The 21,028-nt window shown below is 49.9% G+C and overlaps 1 protein-coding gene across 3 annotated transcripts in view; it reads left to right on the forward strand.

Moving 5' to 3' along the window:
* Positions 1 to 20,675, forward strand: part of FHL2 (four and a half LIM domains 2) — a 66,036-nt gene extending 45,361 nt beyond the window's left edge. For all 3 annotated transcript variants that reach the window (XM_027069384.2, XM_053200365.1, XM_053200366.1), the window contains 4 exons: positions 6,545 to 6,719; positions 12,148 to 12,317; positions 15,250 to 15,436; positions 20,057 to 20,675. In XM_027069384.2, coding sequence (XP_026925185.1) covers positions 6,545 to 6,719; positions 12,148 to 12,317; positions 15,250 to 15,436; positions 20,057 to 20,208 — 684 coding nt within the window. In that variant the 3' untranslated portion in view covers positions 20,209 to 20,675. The remainder of the gene's footprint in view (positions 1 to 6,544; positions 6,720 to 12,147; positions 12,318 to 15,249; positions 15,437 to 20,056) is intronic.
* The last annotated feature ends 353 nt before the right edge of the window (positions 20,676 to 21,028 follow it).

Below are 21,028 nucleotides of genomic sequence, written 5' to 3' on the forward strand. Positions count from 1 at the left end.
GTCTGAGGAAGAACCGAGAGGCAGAAGACAAAAATGATTCTCCTATAAAAATGTAACCTGGGGGGTGCCTGGGTGGCTTGGTCGGTTGAGCGTCCGACTTCGGCTCAGGTCATGATCGCGCAGTCCGTGAGTTCGAGCCCCGCGTCGGGCTCTGTGCTGACAGCTCAGAGCCTGGAGCCTGTTTCAGATTCTGTGTCTCCCTCTCTCTCTCTCTGACCCTCCGCCGTTCATGCTCTGTCTCTCTCTGTCTCAAAAATAAGTAAACGTTAAAAAAAAATTTTTGTTTGTTTTAAATAAATAAAAATAAAAATAAAAATGTAACCTGGAAGAGGCTTCAGTAGGTAAGAGGTTCAGCCATTCTTCTGACAAAGAACAACCGTAGTTTAGAGGAAATGTTTTGGATGTTTGGGACTAGTCACCCTTGACTGGAGGCTAAAGGAGAAACTAAGGGCACTTCCCATTTTTTTCCAATACGATTGAATGGAAAGACCCTTCCAACTGGCTACCCTTCGGCACATACTTGATGAGCAAATAAACAAGAATCCCCCACATGGGGCCAAAATCAACAAGACTGCTGCAAAGCCAGGAGTTAATCACGCTGAACTTTTCAACCCAGATTCATGGTTTACTACACGTGGAGTTGAGCCATGTGGTTTTTCTACATTTTGGAAGAAAAAGAGATTCTTTCCCGAAGTTTGCCTTGGCCGTTTGGGGCTCCTGAATATTTGGAATGGTTTGCTTGACTTTCAGAAGGAATTATGTAGTTGACTTTGTGGAGGAAGCAATGATAGGAAAAACATTCCTGTTATTTGAGGGAGTAAAGCCAAAAATCTTGGCAGGCTTGATCGAGCAATTGAGCCGACAGACCTGGTGACCATTCTCTTTTCTTAAAAGAGCAGGGGCACCACGAGCCCCGCCTACCTCCTTTGAAGGACATGCGTGGGGGTACAGATTTCAGATATTGGCACACCAATGGGACTTAGGCTCATTTTGTGGGTACTGAGTGACTTTTATATGACATAGATGAGACCACAGCGCCAGGTTTCATAGTCAGCTCACATACGTGTGAAAACACTTTGGCGTGGTTACTCAGCTGTACTTGTTATTTCTGCTTAGTTACTCCGAGGAGATGTGCTCGCAAAGGGTAAGAACCATTCACTTCACGACCAGTGGAATAGTTGAGAACAGGCAATGCAAATAAAATGTCGTGATCCTCTAAATGACCCTGTTCCTGAAATTTTTCTTGGACATCTGTGGTTACTAGCAAAAAAATGTCTTAGCCTGATTACAGATAGTTTTGGATGGGTCCACTTATGCTCTGGGCTTCAAAACCTCAAGAAACGAAGGACAACGTAGGCAGGGCCCCTGACTTCAGAGATGGCTGCTAGTACCGTGCACTTAACAAAGCAGCGAACAAACTCCGGGCCGTATGCCTGGCTCGGTGTGTTTCTAGAGCACACTTTAAGCTTCCTAGTAATTAAGTGGGAAACATCAAAGTGATAATCAGGCCCAAGTCCACCCACCAAACTGTAAGTTTCTCAGCAAACATCTAGAAAGTTCTTAAGGAACAGAAAATCGCTGGGATCCTTTGATAGAAAGCAGTCGGGACTAAAGGGGGAGACAGAGGCTCTTACCCCTCCAGTGAGATCTAGATGTCTCTGGTACACTTTTAGGAGGCTCCTGACCCTGGCTGGTGTAGGAGGCATGAGATTACAGTGGAAGCACCTGTCCTGTCCTGGAGCAGGATGCAGGCCTCTCCTGCCCACCTTTCTGGGCCGTCATGGGAAAGGCTGCTATTCCAGACATGTTCCAGACACGTCCTCACAGTCCAACTCCCCCACCCGGCACTATTTTTTATTTGTTGAGGTGACTTTTTTTTTTTTTCAATGTTTATTTATTTTTGGGACAGAGAGAGACAAAGCATGAACGGGGGAGGGGCAGAGAGAGTGGGAGACACAGAATCGGAAACAGGCTCCAGGCTCTGAGCCATCAGCCCAGAGCCTGACGCGGGGCTCGAACTCACGGACTGTGAGATCGTGACCTGGCTGAAGTTGGACGCTTAACCAACTGCGCCACCCAGGCGCCCCTGTTGAGGTGACTTTTAAGTGCTTAGTGAGTGAATCATCTTTTTAGAGTTTCCATGTAATTTGTTCACAGGGTTTGTAATGGGCACTGAAAATATGTCTATTTGTTTAGACATCCTCCTGTAAGAGAAAACTGTGTCTCTAAGGGGAAGTGAGTGCCGATTCACTCACTACGCAGGATCACTAGACGCGGGAATGAGGCTAGCCATGTGGGTAACACGGGGCCCTGGAAAACCAAAGGGGCACCTGCAAGGCACGCCACCAAAGGCACAGGACATTTGGCAGTGAGTCGGCCCCCACCGGGATGGGTCTCGAGCCAGACTTGTTGAGACGTGGGTAAGTTATGCCGCCTACAGGGCTCTGTTTCCATGTCTGAAGATGGGGCTGCCAGCCTGGCGACTGTCACGGGAATTTAGTTACCGTGGTTGGGACACCTGATATAGGACCACGTAGATCGAGTGCTGTCCTTTCTGCCATCATCCGTTCTTCAGGACTTTTGTTCTTAAGTATTGGCAGGAACATCCAGTTGGAAACAGGATGCCCCGACAGTCTCAAAGCATAGAATGCCTTTTCAAAGTGCGGAGTGTGAAGGGTTGTGAGCACCCACTTACCACATGAAATCTGGTGGATTTGAGGAGCGGTGGCTTTGGGAGATCTTCATCTGAACCAGTCCCGGCACAGGTGGAACGTGGTGGAGGGGTGGCGCCAGCCCCTGCTGCCCAGGGTCACCTCCAGTCAGCCGAGGGGACGAGGGCCCCTCTTGGCCACCTGGTCATCCCCCTGGCTCAGCTGGCATCTCAACAAGGCACGTTCGGCGTCACACGAGAAGCACTTCCCATATCGGGAATGTTTCTGAGATGGAAAAATATAAAATCTGAAAGGAAGTGTTGGGTCCTAATCTCACATTGTTTATCAACACATTACTGCAATTGATGACATTTCTGTGAGCACAAGGTTAGCCATGGTATTTTTCCTGGGACGTGTAAAAGATTCTTTCTTTCTTTCTTCCGGTCTTTCTTTCCTTGTCCTTCTCTCTCTCTAGAGGACTTTAAAACCAGCATATTTCTAGGACATTTTGAGCTTCTTGAAAGTCAGTCAGTGAGTCTATACTTCTTAACCTTGTGCCTCCAGCATCTAAACGGTGTCCTTTGGGGACCACGTGGTGTACTTGATACATAGCAGAATTAAGCTAGATGGACTAGCTCAGTCCTAAGAATGAAAACTCACCATCTGTTTGGAGCTGTGAACGCAAGAAATGAGAAGGGCCTCCAGGTACCAAAGCTTTGAGAGAAGGATTTAGAACACGACATGAAGCTCAGGTCCAGGCACGGGGTTGTGGCCCATTATAATAGCCTCTTGTACTTCTGGTGGTATTTTCTGGCCCAGCTCTCAGCTCCAGGGACTCCTGTGCCTAAACTCCTACCCCACACCGAGAGGAGAAATTTGTCTTGGCCAGAAGCCTCACCGTGCCCTCGGAAGGCAAAGCTGGCAGTGTTCAGTTACTTTCCTCTTGCCATAAAGTCTTTCCTCGCTTCCTATGTGTTGTGGGCTTTCTTAAGAAATGAGTCCAAGAGGAAGCTGTGACATGAATTTATTAGCTTAACTCAGACTTCCAAAGAGAACACAAGCCAAGAGCCCAGGAAAGAGAATTACAGGGAAACCGGATAGCCTAATGACTTAGATAAGGGTTTCCATGCAGGAGTTTGAAGAAGATGTCGACACAGTCATGTTAGCTGGGGTGGCGCATGGCTTGCCTTGGGCCGGGGCAGCTCAGAGCAGGTGGCATGTGAGCTGGGCTTTATAGGGAACAGGGTTCTCCCAGTTGGAGAGGAGGGGCAGGGCCTTGTGAGGCAAGGTGCGGCAAGGGCCAGGGTGCAGAGGTGTGAAAGGTTGGGAGCTGGGCTTTGGAAGGTCAGGAAGTCTTGCACTGATGCGTAACGTCTGCTAAAGTCATGTGGACGGTACCCCGAATGTGGAGGAACACTTTCTAGTGCCTAACATCTGCCAATGTGTAGCTATCACGTTGCACGTGTGTTTTCAGGTTAACCGTAGAAAAACTGGGCTTCTGCGGTGCTTCGGAGCCCCAAGCACATTTAAAGCAGCTTTTCCCACGACTGTCCGTGCACGTTGACCACTCCGCTGCTCTTTCCTCCCATCTGGGTACTCGCTAAGCGGTCTGGGGACCGTGGTGACATCTGGTGGCTTTGCTCTCGCAGTGTTGCCCATAGAGGTCCCTCCCTCAGTGTGTTTGAAGATCGGTCCCCAAAGGCAAGTTTCCTTGAACCCATGTTTCCTTTCCTGTTCATTGCACTAATGAGCTGTGTAGGCGCTGTGTGTGTGCCGTGGATGCCCTGGGCAGGGCAGCCCCCAGCCCCACTGGGCCACCTTCCGGGAAGCAGGCCTGGGATGGCTTCCCTTCCGCCCTCGAGACCTCCCCGGGGCTTCTCTTCTCAGCCAGGCGGTGGGCGATTCACGGAGCACGGAAAACGCTTCCAGCTTTCCCGCGACAGCAGTCCTTTCTGAGGTGACTGGCCTGCACAGGGGGCACCCACCTAACATCTGAAAAGGCTTTCCCACCTGCTACGGAATAGTCCAAACCGATCGCTCTAACTGTGGTAAAATACACCTAGCATAAAATACGCCAGCTTCGCCCTGTTGAAGCATGCAGTTCAGTAAGTGCCACGAGGCTTCACGTTGTTGTGCAGCCAGCCTCTGGGACGCTTCATCCTGCAAAACCGAAACTCTGTCCCCGTGAAACACTAACTCCCCGGCCCTCCTCCCCCAGCTCCTGGCAGCCGCCGCTCTACTTTCTGTTCTGCGCATTTGACTCCTAGGTACCTCGTCTCAGTGGAGTCGTACAGGACTTGTCCTTTCGCGCCTGGCTTATTTCGCTGAGCGTAATGTCCTCAGGGTTCCTCCACGTGATAGCTTGTTGTCAAAGTCTCCTTCCTTTTCGAGGCTGGATAATATTCCATCGTATGCATGTACCACATTCTTCTTAGCCGTTGATCTGTTGATGGACACTTGGGTTTCTCCCACCTTTTGGGTGACTGTGGACAATGCTGCTTTGGATGTACCCATGTCTACAAGTTCCTGCTTTCAATTCTTTATGCCAACACTGTTTTCCATGACGACAACAAAAAAAGTTAAATGCATGTATTCTGTAGCATTATCACAATGATAGCATGATCTAAAACCTCCCAACTCTTTCAGCGTCTGGGTGGCTCAGTCGGTTGAGCATCCGACTTTGGCTCAGGTCGTGATCTCGCTTTCATGCGTTCGAGCCCCGCGTCGGGCTCTGTGCTGACAGCTCAGAACCTGCTTGGGATTCTCTCTCTCCCTCTCTGTGCCCCTCCCCAACGCATGCTGTCTTTGTCTCTCTCAAATAAATGAATACAAGCTTAAAAAAAAAGAGTATGAGATTACTTAGGATTCCTCAGGTGAGGTCAGGAGCAGCACAGAGACCACACGATGTTCTCTCCTGGATTCATTTCTCCTTTCCAGCCTTTGCTAGAAAGCGTGGATTCTGCCTTCTTAGTAACCCCTGCCGTCTCTTCCCAACTGTGTGCCCCACTCTCGTGCACAGCCTCAGCCGGCCTGATTCTCTGCGGTGCCTTCTGTGAGGTCTCCTTCCTGTCCCCCCATACGCCCCCCACCACATGTCCCACATCGTCTTAGCCTTTCACGCCCCTGTTTAAACAGCTCATGCCCCCTCCACTGCCTTCAGGGTAATCTTAACTTCCGTGCAGACATTAAAGGGCCCTCCTGTCCCGACCTGGATTTGAACCTTCCTGCCTGGTGCCCTGGGCTGTCCCTCCAGCCCAGGACCCCTCTCACTCACACCTCAGCTGTGCTCATGCTCTGTCTCTGCCCAGAAGTCCTTCTCCGACTCCTTGTGCCCACCTCCCTGCTGTCCATGGGTTGTCCACACTCAGCCCGTGCCACCTGTTCCAGAACTCTCTCCCAACCTGCTTCCCACCAAGTGACACCAGAGCCCTGTCCTCGTGGCTGTCTTTCTGAAGTTCCCTACATCCAGGCTTCTCTGTCCAGCCAGGTGTCCCAGTGACCCTGCTGTCACACTTGGTTTTGCTGGGCTCCCTCAGAGCTGAGGGCTGCGCTCTGTTTCTCTCACCAGTTGTCAGTGAGAAGCAGTGATGAGTCGTATGTTTTGTGTTTCACTTTCTTACAGACAATACTGAGGGGGAATCCATTTGTTTTGGGGAAGCATCTTTTTCACACACACACACACACACACACACACACACACACACACACATCTAAATAGTTGCTCTGAAAGCCCAGCCTTCCTCATTTCACCAGCAGGGTCACGATCCGGGAACGCCCACAGGCTTCAGCCCCCGTCTGCCCCCAGGATTTGCACGACTGCCCCGCGCCATGGGTCAGGCAGAGCAGCCGTGGCCGCTCCGGCCCTCTCACTGTCTCATGCTCTGGGTCTGCAGGACTTGTCCTACAAGGACCGACACTGGCATGAGGCCTGTTTCCACTGCTCGCGGTGCAAGAGCTCACTGGCGGACAAGCCCTTCGCTGCCAAGGAGGACCAGCTGCTCTGCATGGACTGCTACTCCCACCAGTACTCGTCCAAGTGCCAGGAATGCAAGGAGACCATCATGCCAGGTCAGGAGCGCGCCCTCCTCCCTCGCCATGCCTCAGAGCAGGCATGCCCTTTTCTGCCCTTCCACTGGCTGAATTTGTCCGAATCTGGTCATTGCAGCAATGGGTATGGTGCCCCGCTGTGCACCAGGCGCTGGGCCGGGGGCCGGGTGTTCGCAAAGCAGTGAGCCCCCTGTCCTCCTGGACTTTGTGTACTACACACACAGACATTCGTTTTCAACAGACCCAGACTTGACCCCAGCTGGGTCGGGTGTCAGAGGAGTAGTGAGGTGGCGTGTCTGTGATGGGGGAGGTGGGACTGGGTCCCTTGGGGGAAGTTTCTTGGGGCAAGTTGGTCTGTTTTGTTTTGTGGGTCTTTCATCTTTAAAAAACTGAGTGAACACGCAGTTTGTGAGTTCGAGCCCCATGTCAGGCTCCGTGCTGACAGCTCAGAGCCTGGAGCCAGGTTCGGATTCTGTGTCTCCCTCTCTCTGTCTCTCTCTGCGCCTCCCCGCCCCCACTCACACTCTGCTTTCTGTCTCTCTTGAAAATAAATAAACATTAAAATAGTAGTAATAAATAAATAATTAATTAATTAAAAAACACAAAAGACTAAATTGAAGTATACAATTTTTTAAAATATTTTTCTGAGAGAGTACAAGGAGGGGAGAGGCAAAGAGAGAAGGAGACACAGAATCCAAAGCAGGCTCCAGGCTCTGAGCTGTCAGCACAGAGCCTGACGCGGGGCTTCGAACCCACGAACCGTGAGATCGTGACCTGAGCCGAAGTTGGACACTTAACCAACTGAGCCACCGAGGCGCCCCTGAAGTATACAGTTGAATACAATGGGAATTTTCGTAATTTATCAACCTTGTGATGCCTGAAGTATTTTATGGTTCGTATTTATAAGCTCAATTCATCTCAACAACAATCACTTAAGAACTTGAGGTTTGGTTGGTTAGTTGAGGTTTTTTAGAGGGACGTCAAATATGTGAAACTTTCAGGTGCAGTTTTGAAGGAGTTGAGGTCCAGACCATAATAAATAGAAGAAAGCACCAAGTCCCCTTCAAAGTGATTTTTAAAACCCGCTGTATTCATGAACACCAGACAAGACGTGCGAAACGAATGGAGCTTGAGAGTTTCGGGCTGGTTGCATCAGGAGGTTGACGTTAATTTAAATACAAATTTTTTTAGTGTTTATTTATTTTAGAGACAGAAAGACGGAGCATAAGCACGGGAGGGGCAGAGAGAGCCAGAGACAGAGTCTGAAACAGGCTCCAGGCTCTGAGCTGTCAGCACAGAGCCCAACGTGGGGCTCGAACCCACAAACCATGAGATCATGACCTGAGCTGAAGTCAGACACTTAACCGACTGAGCCACCCAGGTGCCTGTAAGTTTTAAAGCCCAGGGTAGCCTGCTGAGTCACAGTATTTCACACAGCAGCTGGATTCCTGCTGACATGTAATGGGAATTAGGGTTCCCGAGGTCATTTAGAGCCAGACTCTTGACTCTTTAGCAGAAAACTGCTTGCCATGCCCCAGAGTTTTCTTTTTATTTTTGGTTTGCTTTGTTTGTGGCAGTGAAGAGATACTGAAGAGTTTTGAGCCGGAGACTGATGGGCAGGAAGTATAATTTTAGGAAGATATATTGGATAAGAAATAAAAGGCGAGGGCACGAGATGGTTTCTCCTGGCTACTACATTTCTCTGGCTAATACATCTCCAAGATAACTGACTCCATGCTCTTACAAGGAACAAAACCCCCAGAGCAAGGCCTCTTACAGAGATGCGTCCATGCTGCAGCTGTGGGGCAAGGGCCCAACGTGGGGGCCATGGAATGAAAACCAAAGCCCACGTACAGCAGAGCTGACCTGAGGTCACGGGTATGGACGATCACTGACTTCCTTCTGCTTTGGCAATCGTGGTTAATTCAGAAGGTAGGGTTACAAGGGACACACAGGATGAACCTTCACAGAACGGAGGTGCTCACAGCCTCCCCAGAAGGAGAGCAAAACAGACGTGTTGGGATCATGTCCAAATCAACTAGGTTTAGTCCAAGCTCTAGCAGGCCTGAGGGTCTTTGCTTTGCTGCACAGTAGCTGTGTGGCCTTCGCCACTTGGAGCTGGGGGAGCCTTGGTCTCCCCGCCCCCACCTGCACTTTAAATTCAAAACCAGCCCTGCAGATACTGTTTTATGCCACCACCGTATGTCTGTCCTGGCTTCCCCCTCACTTCGGCGCTCCTTCCCTGAACCATCGGTTCTCAGGGAAAACCTAGAAACCGACAGGTTTGGTTGGCTGTTTGCTGGCTTTGACTTTCCACTGATCATTGCCCCTCACGGAGACTTCACTAGAGAAGCCTGGCTCTTACCCGCTATGGTGGACCCAGAGCAGAAGAGTCAGGAAGGGCCCCGGGGATGTCGCATGTGAGTACTCTTGAAGGATGAGCTGAGTTTCACCCCTGGAGAAGTCAGAAAAGGGCACTTCTGGCAGAGGAAGTGGACGCAGCACCAAAGTCAGAGTGTCTGGAAAAAGCTTGGTTGAAAGGTGGTGGGGGAGGGGGGGAGTGGTAAGGGAAGAGGGGAGGGGAGAGAGAGGGAAAAGGAGATAAAGAAAAGAAAGGAAAAGGAAAGGAAAGAGAAAAGAAAGAAAAAAGAAAAGGAAAGGGAAAAGAAACAGAAGAAAAGCACTACATCATAGCACGACCTTCCTTGCTCTGATTCCATTTTTTAAAGGGCTACCAAATCAAGATGACTAGGAGTACAGATCATCAGCGTAGCTTTTGCAACGACCTTAGATACACAGAACAAGAGGCGGGTACTAACTGACAAACCCGCCCACTGGCCACAACCCTGACAAAAGCCAACCTCCCAAAGTAGTCAGGAAACTAGAGTCCGTCACAAACCACAGCGAGCCTCTGTTCGCGGAGGGTTCTGCAGAATCCTCTGAGCAGCCTCTCAACTGTTGCCAACCCTTCACCACGTTTCTGGTTCCTCACTTGTTTATTTGAATCAGGAAAACAACAACAACAACAAACAAACACCCCTTGGTCAAGACCAAGACCGTGTACTTGGCATCTGCCAGAGAAGCTGGGCATTGTTAGAAAGAAGGAAGTTTGCTGCCATCTGCTGGCCGTGTTGTACAACAAGCTATGCAGGCGTGACTGCAGTAAATAATTGGTACCTCTCGGATGCGCACCCACCGTCCCGATTGGGCCGCGAGTGCCCACCAGCTTCCCGCCTAGAGACAAGACAATTCCCTGAGGCCGGTGTTGATATAAGATGGTTATTCTGGAACACGCCGAGAATGCACTTACACGGTCTTGCTTGTGGTCTTTAGTGATCATCTGACTGCCATGTATTCATTGATAAAAATCCTTTGGTATTTTAGCTGTTTAACCAGAGGGAAGGTCAGAGATTAAAGGAGCAAGTGGCAAGGGCACCTGAGTGGGTCAGTCGGCTGAGCGTCCAGCTTTGGCTCGGGTCATGGTCTCTCAGTTCGTGGGCTTGAGCCCCCTATTGGGCTCTGTGCTGACAGCATTCTGCTCCTCTCCAGCTTACACACACGCTCTCTCTCTCTCTCAAAACTTAAAAACATTTTTAAAAAACATTTAAAAAAAAGAGCAAGTGGCAAAAATATACGTGGAAAAATAAGCCCCTGGAGACAAGGAAAATCATTCCAGATTTATATCATAATTCATATATCATATATCATATATCATAATTCTTCTATTTTTACATTCAGTCACTGAATGTAATTTTCCTTGTTTCAGGGTTCATCACCCTGTGATTGGATTCCATAGCTTTGAAGATCATTATGTACCCCTCCATGAATTCCCTCACACACATCCCCACCTTCCAGCGCCTATACTTACCCTGAATATTTTATATACTCTGTGGGAGTTAGTGCCCAAATGTCCTGTCTGGGAAGTACAGGAAGCTGAGACAGTGACCCAAAAATGACATCTAATAAAATAATCTTGCAACGGTTTTCTGCGTATATCCTAATTCCTGGAGATACGGACATCTCTTTGTCAACCTTGGAAGCAACCAAAACACAAACACTTAGCCTGTCATCTCGCCCATATTATCTTTGGACTTAGGCTAAAGGCAAGTTTCTAGATGCCCGAGTTACGCTGCCTGCCTGATGCCAGCATGCGGCCATCCTGGTTCAAAGCTGGCAGTCCTGCTCCCAGCCTAACCACCCCCCGCCCCCGCCATGCTCTGATCCCACGTTGAAGAGCAACTTATGCGCCATTCCTTCTACAACTGCAAACTTTCAGTGAGCCCATGGGTTGGCCAACAGGTTATCAGAATGAATCAAATACTTGGGGCCTTGAAGCCCACACTTTGTCACAGCTCCTTTCTGCCATTGTAGGATGAAGCATCCGTAGACAATTGAAATAAATGAATGGGTGTGGCTGTGCTCCAGTAAACCTTCAATTGTTAAATGGGGGTGGCTGAGACTGTGCGCGCAGGCCCTACGTAGCGCACTGGCCCCGGGCGCTAGCTCCGATATTTGGAGCCCTTTTCTTGTTTTTCACCCCCTACCCTCCTGTCCCCCCAAAACTTACCTTCTGCTGCATGCAAAGGGCTCTTGCATACAATCTGTCTTGAATCATCTCTTTCTGTAAACACACGCCCTTTTATTTTCTGGGAAAAGTACGGGGAAACATCAGTCAACAAATAGCGAACATTGGCTATGAATCCAGCTTGGTGGTGTGGCGGGGGGGGTGAACCAAACAGGATTTCCGTTCTCTAGACTTCTTAATCTACTCGAAGAAATCATGTAAACCTATCAAATGATGACAGCCATTCGAAAGGAAATGGGATGTCACAAGATAAGATCAGAAAATCGCTAAATGGAACGTATGAGTGTTACGTTTGGCTTTTAATGATAGCGCTCAGTGCAGTGCATAAAACCGCTACGACACATCACAGCTTGGTTTATTTACACAGCAGGTCACATAAAGTGAGCGACGTGGAGGCTCCTCGCTGAATCAGGCTTGAGACTCTAGGTTCATTTACACCCCACCAATTTCCATCCCGTTGGAGAGCCGAAGGGTGTTCGTTCACGGGCCCCCAGGCTCTGGGAATCTCACTCCATCCGGGATTGGTCTGAGCTATGCCAGATTTCTCTTTCTATTATGCAGTGCTGAGAGACAGAGACAAATACTTGTTCCAGTTAATGTTCATAACCACCCTGCTGGACAAATAAATCCCAAGTATGCACAGAGACTGTTCTAGAAGTGGGGTGTATGGCAGTGAACCAAAAGACAAAGTCCCCGCCCTCTCCAAAACATTCCCACTTAAGAGGCGAGCCTCTGAGAGCTGAAGTGACTTCCTACAGCCCCAAAGCCAGATGATGGCAGGTTCTCAATGCAGATCGTAGGGGCCCCGAGCCGGTCGTGTTGTCAACTCTGCTCTTTGCTGCTTCTTCTGGACTCTCATGACAGGTACCCGCAAGATGGAGTACAAGGACAGCAGCTGGCACGAGACCTGCTTCATCTGCCACCGCTGCCAGCAGCCAATTGGCACCAAGAGCTTCATCCCTAAGGACAACCAGAACTTCTGTGTGCCCTGCTACGAGAAACAGTATGCCTTGCAGTGTGTTCAGTGTAAAAAGGTATCTGTCATGCTCCCTCGGACCTTGCGCGCTCCATTCGGTCTGCCCCCACGGCCCCTGGCTGGGAGTCCTCCCTCCCCGGACAGACAGACACCTGTAAGACTGGAATGGCACAAGAGTCTTGCAAAATCCTCACGAGCGCATGTGCATTTTACCTGCTGGACGGACCCCCGTCCCGGTCCTTCCTTCAAGGACATGAGTGCCCCTGTGACCTGAGAGAAAAATCCTGGTCGCCTCCCTCCGACAGCATTGTCCAAGATTTGCCCCCGTTTATGGCTTCATGTTAAAGGGGAGGAAAACTTACTGACCCAGAGCTGTCCTGATATGCTCGCTTTCCACCAGTAGACAAGAAACCAGCTGCTAATAACCCTAGTGGGAGGGAGGGAGGGATGTGAGAAACGGAGGAAAGTTGTGCCCTGAGCGCTTGCAGACCCTCTTTGGCTCCAGCCCCTTTACCAACTCTGCTGTTGGGCCTTTGGGGGCCCAGCCTGGTCTCCGCCTGCGGCACTTTTCAAAGGGCGCGGTATTTCTAACTCCCTTTCAGCCTTTCTTTCTCATTTCCTAAGGTCTTATTTCTGTCCTGGTTTGGTTTTTTTTTTGTTTTGTTTTGTTTTGTTTTGTTTTTACCACTTTAAATTCCACGTCTCCCGATTTCCGCTCTTCTGGTTATACTATTTATCTACTGTTTATTCCTTCCTCCTTAGCTGGAACTCTCATTCCCGTGTTTATTTCAGGAAGCTGCTTCTCCGCTCTCTCCCTTTTTTGTTTGGTTTGCTCTTTCCCGCCAAGAGCGAAGGAAAGTTCATGTGATTTGCTTTTCTTCCCCTCTTTTCCTCCCAACCTTCATCGCCGCGTTTCGTTGCAGAAGTGATGGTAACACATCCTCTGGGCAGCACGGCCCTGTGTGTGTTCATCAGGACACATGACAGCATTCATGCCAGAAACATCCATCACTCCTGTAGTGAAGTAGGCACCCAAGGCTACCAGGGCCCGGGGCGGGGGGGGCGGAGATGCAGTCCAGTGGCAAATATTCGAGTACTTACTGCCAAGTGGGCTTTGGAGGAGAACAGAGTTTAACAGAGTGTGTACTAGGAGGACGTGAGCTAACCTGAGGGGTGGGAGCCAGGCTGGTGTTGAGGGAGGGGTGCTCTGAGAGAGTGACCCTGTGCTGAGCATGTCAGAGCTGGCCGCGTGGGGATGTGGGGTGGGGGCATGAGACCCGGAGTCCAGACGCAGAGAGGAGAAGGATGTGTGTTTCATCCTGAGCAAACCTCTTACATACACACATGCCTTCTGCATTCACATAGATACCTTGCAACAGAGTATACTTTGCATAAGTCCTGTTCCAACGATGAAATTAAAAAAAAGAAAATTTTTTTTTAATGTTTATTTATTTTTGAGAGAGAGAGAGAGACAGAGCGCGAGTGGGAGAGGGACAGAGAGAGAGGGAGACACAGAATCCAAAGTAGGCTCCAGGCTCTGAGCTGTCAGCACAGAGCCCTATGTGGGGCTCAAATCCACAAACCGTGAGATCATGACCTGAGCCAAAGTCAGACTCTTAACTGACTGAGCCACCCAGGTGCCCCCCAGCGGTGAAATTTATAGGAAGATCAGTAATGCTTTATAGTTTAATGAAAAGATATGATAAAGGGAGTCCTAAACACTGGCACCTGCTTTGTCTTTAACTAGCTATGAATTCTCAGGCAAGTGGCTTAATTTCTCCAGGTCTCAGTTTTGTTCATCTGTAAAATGAAAATGATATCTGTGTTATTTCAAGGTCTTTATACAGTTGAGCCTTGAACAACACAGGGATTAGGGGTACCAACCCCCCTGTGCAAGTTGAAAACCCACATAAAACTTTTGACTCCCCAAAAACTTACCTACTAATAGCCTGAGGTTGACCAGAAGCCTTACTGATGACCTAAATCCTCGATGAACACATATATTGTATGTTATATGGATCGTATACTATGTTATTACAAGAAAGTAAGCTAGAGCAAAGACCATGTTATTCAGAAAATTCTAAGGGAAAATACATTGATAGTACCATACCGTGTTTATCGAAAGAGATCCACGTAGACGTGGACCCGCGCAGTTCGAACCCGCTGCTCGAGGACAAGACTGTCCTGACTGTAAGGACGAGAGGCGGCAGTGGATGATGGGGCCGCGTTACGGAAACAAGATGCATGAACCTGCCAAGGGCAGGTGTCTCCACTCCATTCTCCATGGTTCTGTGGAGCTGATACCCGCCCGTCCCTCGTCCACTGTTGAAATAAATACGAAAAGCAACAACATGAAAAGAAAAACACTGAGTAAAATTGAGGTGTTGATGACCAGTTCTATCACATGTGGCTTCTCACTGCATTCTAAGCGGCAGGACGGCGTGAGAAGGCAGGCCCTGGGCGCGTTGTCCCCCCCGCTCTGTCCAGGGGGCCGCCCCTGACTGCAGCCTCGGTGGGCACCGGGCCCACGGTGTCCAGGCCTCTCTCGTCTTCCACCACTAGGAACCGCGTTGTAAGTGGTGTTTGCAAGTTTAGCACCCAGAGGGAGGCGCGGGGAGCTTCGCACATGACCTGCCCGCGGGCACAGGGCTGGTGAGGGGAGGGGTGAGCGTTCACATCTGAGTCTCCTTGAGGCCGCCCCTGGCCGCACCCCTCCCCAGCACGGCCCCTTGCACAGCGGCCACGCGGAGCTGCCTTGTGGCACCTGTACCTTCAGATGCCCCAGCATCCGAGGGGCTGAGGTCACGGCTAGGATCCGCAGCACTGCACTGAGAGTATACAGAAGGGGAGTCCAGAGCGACTGTCAAGTCAGGAGAGCCGTTTCTGGGTGACCTTTAGCCAACACCGGCCGTGCTCTGGATGGGGACGTCGCATCCCCCGGAGGCTGTGCGGCCTCAGGAACCTGAGCCTCTGCCTCCTTCCTCCTGCAGCCTATCACCACGGGAGGCGTCACGTACCGGGAGCAGCCCTGGCACCGGGAATGCTTTGTGTGCACGGCCTGCAAGAAGCCGCTGTCGGGGCAGCGCTTCACGTCCCGGGACGAGTTCGCCTACTGCCTGAGCTGCTTCTGTGACTTGTACGCCAAGAAGTGCGCCGGCTGCACCAACCCCATCAGCGGTGAGTGTCCCCCAGGCCCCCACTCACGCACGGCCACCTGCTCTCCCTCACTCAGCCACCCCAGGGATGGACAAGATACCGGACTCTGGCCCCCGAATATGTTTACCTACCAAGACTCCGGGCCCCGCTGAGGTTCTGAACAGGCCTACGCTTTCTGCCTCTCTTGCTTTCCTGTCCTCGTTACACTGGGGCCACTTCGGCAGGGGACGCTGCCCCTCTAGCTCACCTGATCACTGAAACCCATACGGCCTGTTCTCAAGAGGTTTGTTATTTCTGCTTTTGGTTGGGTTATCTCCACATAGCAGTCTGTGAGTCTATGGCACCCGGAGAGGCACAGCGAAACTGGCATTTGCAGGCGAGCCGCTCCTCTGTGTTTCTAAAGGTGCTCCCTGGCATCTTCGAGGGACTTGTCTACCACCAGGGCATAGCTTCACGAGGGCAGAGGGCAGTGTTCGAGGCGATTCTCCCTTAGCCCCCAAAGGCTCCCGCAGAGCAAGAGCCCAAAGTCTGGCTGGCTATAGACTGGCATTGTACTAAACGGTTAGACGTGCCGGGAAATGGAGCGTGGAGGACAGATGGCTGGTCAGACTCAAGTCCTGTAAATGTTCACCACGCATCACCACACGAATCAGTGACTGGGCCGGAGGGAACCGTGAAAATTCCAGACTGACGGAGGAAAAGTTCCGTGACCTGGGATTCCCAGCTCTGCTACGTTCGGGTGACGGGCTGATCCCTGTCAGTGGCAGATGGCAGACACGCGTAATGCGCGTAATGTAAATATAGCTGCGAGGCCAAATGGCGTCCCTGTGTAGCTTTGCAGTGTAATCACACAGACAGATTTCACAACTCCTGTGTGCTTGTCCGTGACTTTCTTTTTCCTGGGGCCTGGAACTGAGTGCATCTAAATGCACCTTTTTTTTTTTTTTTTTTTTTTTTTACGTTTATTTATTAGAGAGAGAACCTGAGTGGGGAAGGGGCAGAGAGAGAGGGCTAGAGAGCGAATCCCACACTGCCAGCGCAGAGCCTGACACGGGGCTCGAACTTACGAAACTGCAAGACCATGACCTGAGCCGAAGCCAAGAGTGGGACGCTTAACCGACTGAGCTACCCAAGCGGCCCGAGGACTGAGTGCATCTAACTCAGCCAGCTCACCCGATGTAGGAAGCCCCAGGTCACTAAAATAATCCTTGATGCGTAATCCAGAGCTCGTATTTCCATATGAAATTAAAATGTAAAGAAAAGTCCAACATTTAAATTTTTCTGTTAATTCGATTCCAGCCATGTATAGCAGATTGCCCCCTTAGAATCATTTAGAGAGAAGAAAAGCAGTCTTTTGATTAATCCAACAGATTAATCTTGAATACTGTTTTTACAGTAACATCTGTGGAAGTAAATGTTTCTAAAATTAGGCTTCATATGGGGCCCCTGGGTGGCTCAGTTGGTTGGGCATCCGACTTCGGCTCAGGTCATGATCTCGCGGTCCGTGAGTTCGAGCCCCGCGTCGGGCTCTGTGCTGACAGCTCAGAGCCTGGAGCCTGCTTCAGATTCTGTGTCTCCCTCTCTCTCTGCCCCAACCCCGCTCATGCTCTGTCTCTCTCTGTCTCTTAAAAATAAATAAATGCTAACAAAAATTTTAAAACAATAAAATTAGGCTTCATGAAGCGATATAATCTAGCTAAAAGTGCTTTGAAATAGAAAGTATCAGATATGTGTCGTTATTCCCCTGGTAGCACTGAACAACAGAAACACCACTAGGAAAACAGTGAGGAGCATTGCTTCTCTGAAGTGCAGAGAGTAATGTTCTGGAACCTATGGAGGAACTTTGAAGTTGCAGCTGGAATGTACTTTTAGCCGAATCCCCATTTGCAGGAGATTGTGCATTTAGATTCGGTTTTTAATAGATCCTTACTCAGCACTTTTTCTCGTCAGCAAAATCTAAATGATCTTTGCAAATAAATCACTGCACATCCTATGTGCAGCGATGCTAAATCCACACATGCGCACAGTCCTCGTTACCCTGAGTCCGTATCTGCAAATTCACTGACCTTTGTTGAAAGTCCAAAATCAACACCACGTTGCTTTCATGGCCATTCCCAGGCACCCAGAGTGGTGAAACCTTTGACTTGTCTGACACGTGCACCCCCAATGGAGGCGGAACGAGGTTGACGCTCTGCCTTGTTTCGACTAGCATACTATAATCATGACCTGTTTAGTGCCATGTCGTGGCCCGTTAGGTGCCATGTCGTTAGCATTTGGGTGCTTTTTGTTGGCAATTTCGCTGCTTAAAATGGCCCCCAGGGGGCAATGCAGATGTGCTGTCTGTGTTCCTGAGTGCGGGAAGGCTCTCATATGGAGAAAATAACACGTGTTAGATGAGCTTCCTTCAGGCCGGAGCCATGGTGCCATTGGCCGCAAACCTCAAATAATGAGAGTTGACGTATGTACCTCTTGCCTTTAGAAGGATTCGTCCTCCTTGGGCTGCTTTGGGCTCTCATTTCTGTGACCTGCCCCATTGATTGGCATTTTAAGGCAACCGTGGAGTTTCTAACCCACCTGGAACAGCACCCAGCATAGCTCCTACGCTAACATCCTTCTTCATCCTCTTCAGTTCGCTCAGTGCCGAGAAGAAACACAAGTACCTTCTAACTGTTCTGCAGCCCTCGCTCCTGAATCAAGTTAAAGGGTTGCCTGAGCCTCTGGTTTTTAAACATGGGTGCATATGTGAAACACCTGGGAAGCTTAAACAGTTACTGCTGCCTGGGTTGTGATTTAATTGGTAGGGGCTATGACCTGTGTGGTAGGATTTTGAAAAGCTTCCCGGGTGATTCAGATCTGCAGCAAAGTTTGAGACCCTTGGGCCTAAATCACTGGCTTGGTTCTGCCGCAGGGCCAGGGCAAGCACTCTGCGACCACAGTTCTAGTATTAGTAAAGGCAATCGGCGTTTTAGTAACATTGCATATTCAGGATACCTCTGCTTTTAAATTTTTTTATTTTATTTTTGAGAGGGAGAGACAGAGCGTGAGCAGGGGAGGGACAGAGAGAGGGGGAGACACAGAATCTGAAGCAGGCTCCAGGCTCCGAGCCGTCAGCACAGAGCCCGACGCGGGGCTCGAACCCACAAACCGTGAGATCATGACCCAAGCCGGTCAAGCCGAAGTCGGACGCTCAGCCGACTGAGCCACCCAGGCACCCCCAGTATACCTCTGCTTTTAAAGCTATGGGGTATTCAGGAAAAGAGTCAAAAAGCTTTCCTAGTGCATACCCCACCCTCCGCAGGGCTAGAGAGGCATTAGAAGGAGCACAGAACTGGTGTCTAATTAGCTGAGGGGGATTAGCTCATAAGTCTCCCCCAGGTGAAAGGACTTAATGCCCCAAGCCAACCTAGCCAATTAAGTTACAAAAGGAACTAGCTGTTGAGTGAATTACAGACTTCTCATGCTCTCTATTATAATGGACTTCAAGCCATTATAAATGGAACAGTCAGTGTGGTTACTTTCTTTTTTACTGGGGTAGATTGAACCACTATTTCTACAAAGAACTCTTTGTAATTGGAATTCATGATCCAGATTTCACCAGAATCAATCACAAACTTTTTTTTTTTTAAGTTTATTTATTTTGAGAGAGAGAAAGAGAGAGGCAGAAGCAGAGGGAGAGAGAGAGAATCTCAAGCAGGCTCCGCACTATCAGCACAGAACCCAACGTGGGGGTTGAACTCACGAACTGTGAGATCATGACCTGAGCAAAAACCAGGAGTCGGATGCTTAACTGACCGAGCCACCCAGGTGCCCCTCGATCACAACTGTGAATGACCCTGTGTATTTCATTCCATTTTATTCCAGGTGGCTCAGTGACAGCACAGAGTGACCGTATTTTAATAGGTGGCCAGTGTACCTAAAACATTTGATAAGAAGCAGTCCTCAAACAAGAGTCAAGCGCCGAACTGACTTACCACTTTTCTTGCTTAAAGTATCAGATGGTTTACTGCCCACACATCATAATGTGCCCCCCCCACCTTAGCAGCCCACCTTCCACCTCTCACACCGAAGTTCATGCTGCCGTAGCTTGTCTCCTGACATTCTCGCCGCAAGAAATGTCCACACCCACCTACCACATACCGTTTCTTTTGTGAGGCCTTTCCTGGCCATTCCAGAGAAAATTAGCCTATGCCCCTTCTCCCCCCACCCTTCAGCACTTCATTCATCAAATCACAAACTATTTGAGCTCCAGGCAGGAGGCACCCAGCGAAGGAACAAGAGAAATCAGCGACCGGTCTCCTGGAGTTCCCTTCCGATGGGACGAACACACACACACACACACACACACACACACAGTGGGCTCTTCGTAAGTATAGCACTGATCACACAGATGTGGAGCCAGTTTATGTGCCTGCTCCTGCTGAGGTGTGTGAACCCCTCAAGGCTGTGCGGGGTGTCTGATTCCCACGTGGACCCCCGGCACCCAGTCGTTAGAACTCGCACTCCCCGCTCCCCGGACTGCACAATCCAGCTTTGGGACGGGAGCAAACCAGAATTCCTCCCGCAGGGCCAGGAGCCTGGTTCTGACTAGCAATGTCCTCCCCCGACCCCCCGCCCCCGGTGTTCTTTCTTGTCTGTTCACAGGACTGGGTGGCACAAAGTACATCTCCTTTGAGGAGCGACAGTGGCACAACGACTGTTTCAACTGCAAGAAGTGCTCCCTCTCCCTGGTGGGGCGAGGCTTCCTCACAGAGAGAGACGACATCCTGTGCCCGGACTGTGGGAAAGACATCTGAAGTCCACACCGCTGACTGCTGGCGACACTCACGGATTTATGTACGCTCTCCTTCTCAGCCAGGCAGTATTGCGTCTGGTCTCCACCGGCCGCGTTGAGACTCTCCTCTTGTGCTTTTCTCAGTGATATCCACGTTTGTTTAAACCCTTTAATCCTTTGTACTAGTTCAGTCCCAGGGAAGGAGGAAACCCCTGTGTAAACCCTCGGTGGGAAGCTGGTTTTGGAGTTTTGTAATCAAGCAAGGCAAATCCAAGTGCAAAAATCCTTTCGAATGACAGCTTTGTAAATGTATCTTTCTTTCACTGCGTATTTAATTTTTAAGTGCAATTAACATGTCACGAACTCGAGTTTCCCAAACCACACGAGATAATGCAGAGTAGGTATTTACAAGTATGTAACTTCCTGTCACGTAAGCCCTAAAGCAAGATTATACAGCTTACAATAAAGTTATCCTGAACAAAATGGCCACACAGCGTGTGAAACAATGATTAAACACTGAAGTTCTGAGCACCGCGGTATAAAACGCTTTATTGTATGTTCCGCTGATCGCTGTATGAAGTGCACGTTCAGACGGGCTGGGTCAGCGTTCACTGAAATTACATCACACCTTTCAGTGCAAAGAAGGCCTTCAGTCAGCAGCACAGCCTCTCTCTTGCTACCTTCTCTTTGTGCCTCTCTCCCACATTCTCTTGCTCTGCATTGGATGCAGCAGCATAAACTCCAGAATATGAGCAGCAGAAAATGACAGTGAAGGCAGTTGGGGGGGGGGGGGGGGAGGTGGGTCACTTTTGCTTTTTAGAGAAAGAGAGAGAGGATGCAAG

The sequence above is a fragment of the Acinonyx jubatus genome, chromosome A3 (assembly GCF_027475565.1).
Source record: "Acinonyx jubatus isolate Ajub_Pintada_27869175 chromosome A3, VMU_Ajub_asm_v1.0, whole genome shotgun sequence".
NCBI classification, from domain to species: Eukaryota; Metazoa; Chordata; class Mammalia; order Carnivora; family Felidae; genus Acinonyx; species Acinonyx jubatus.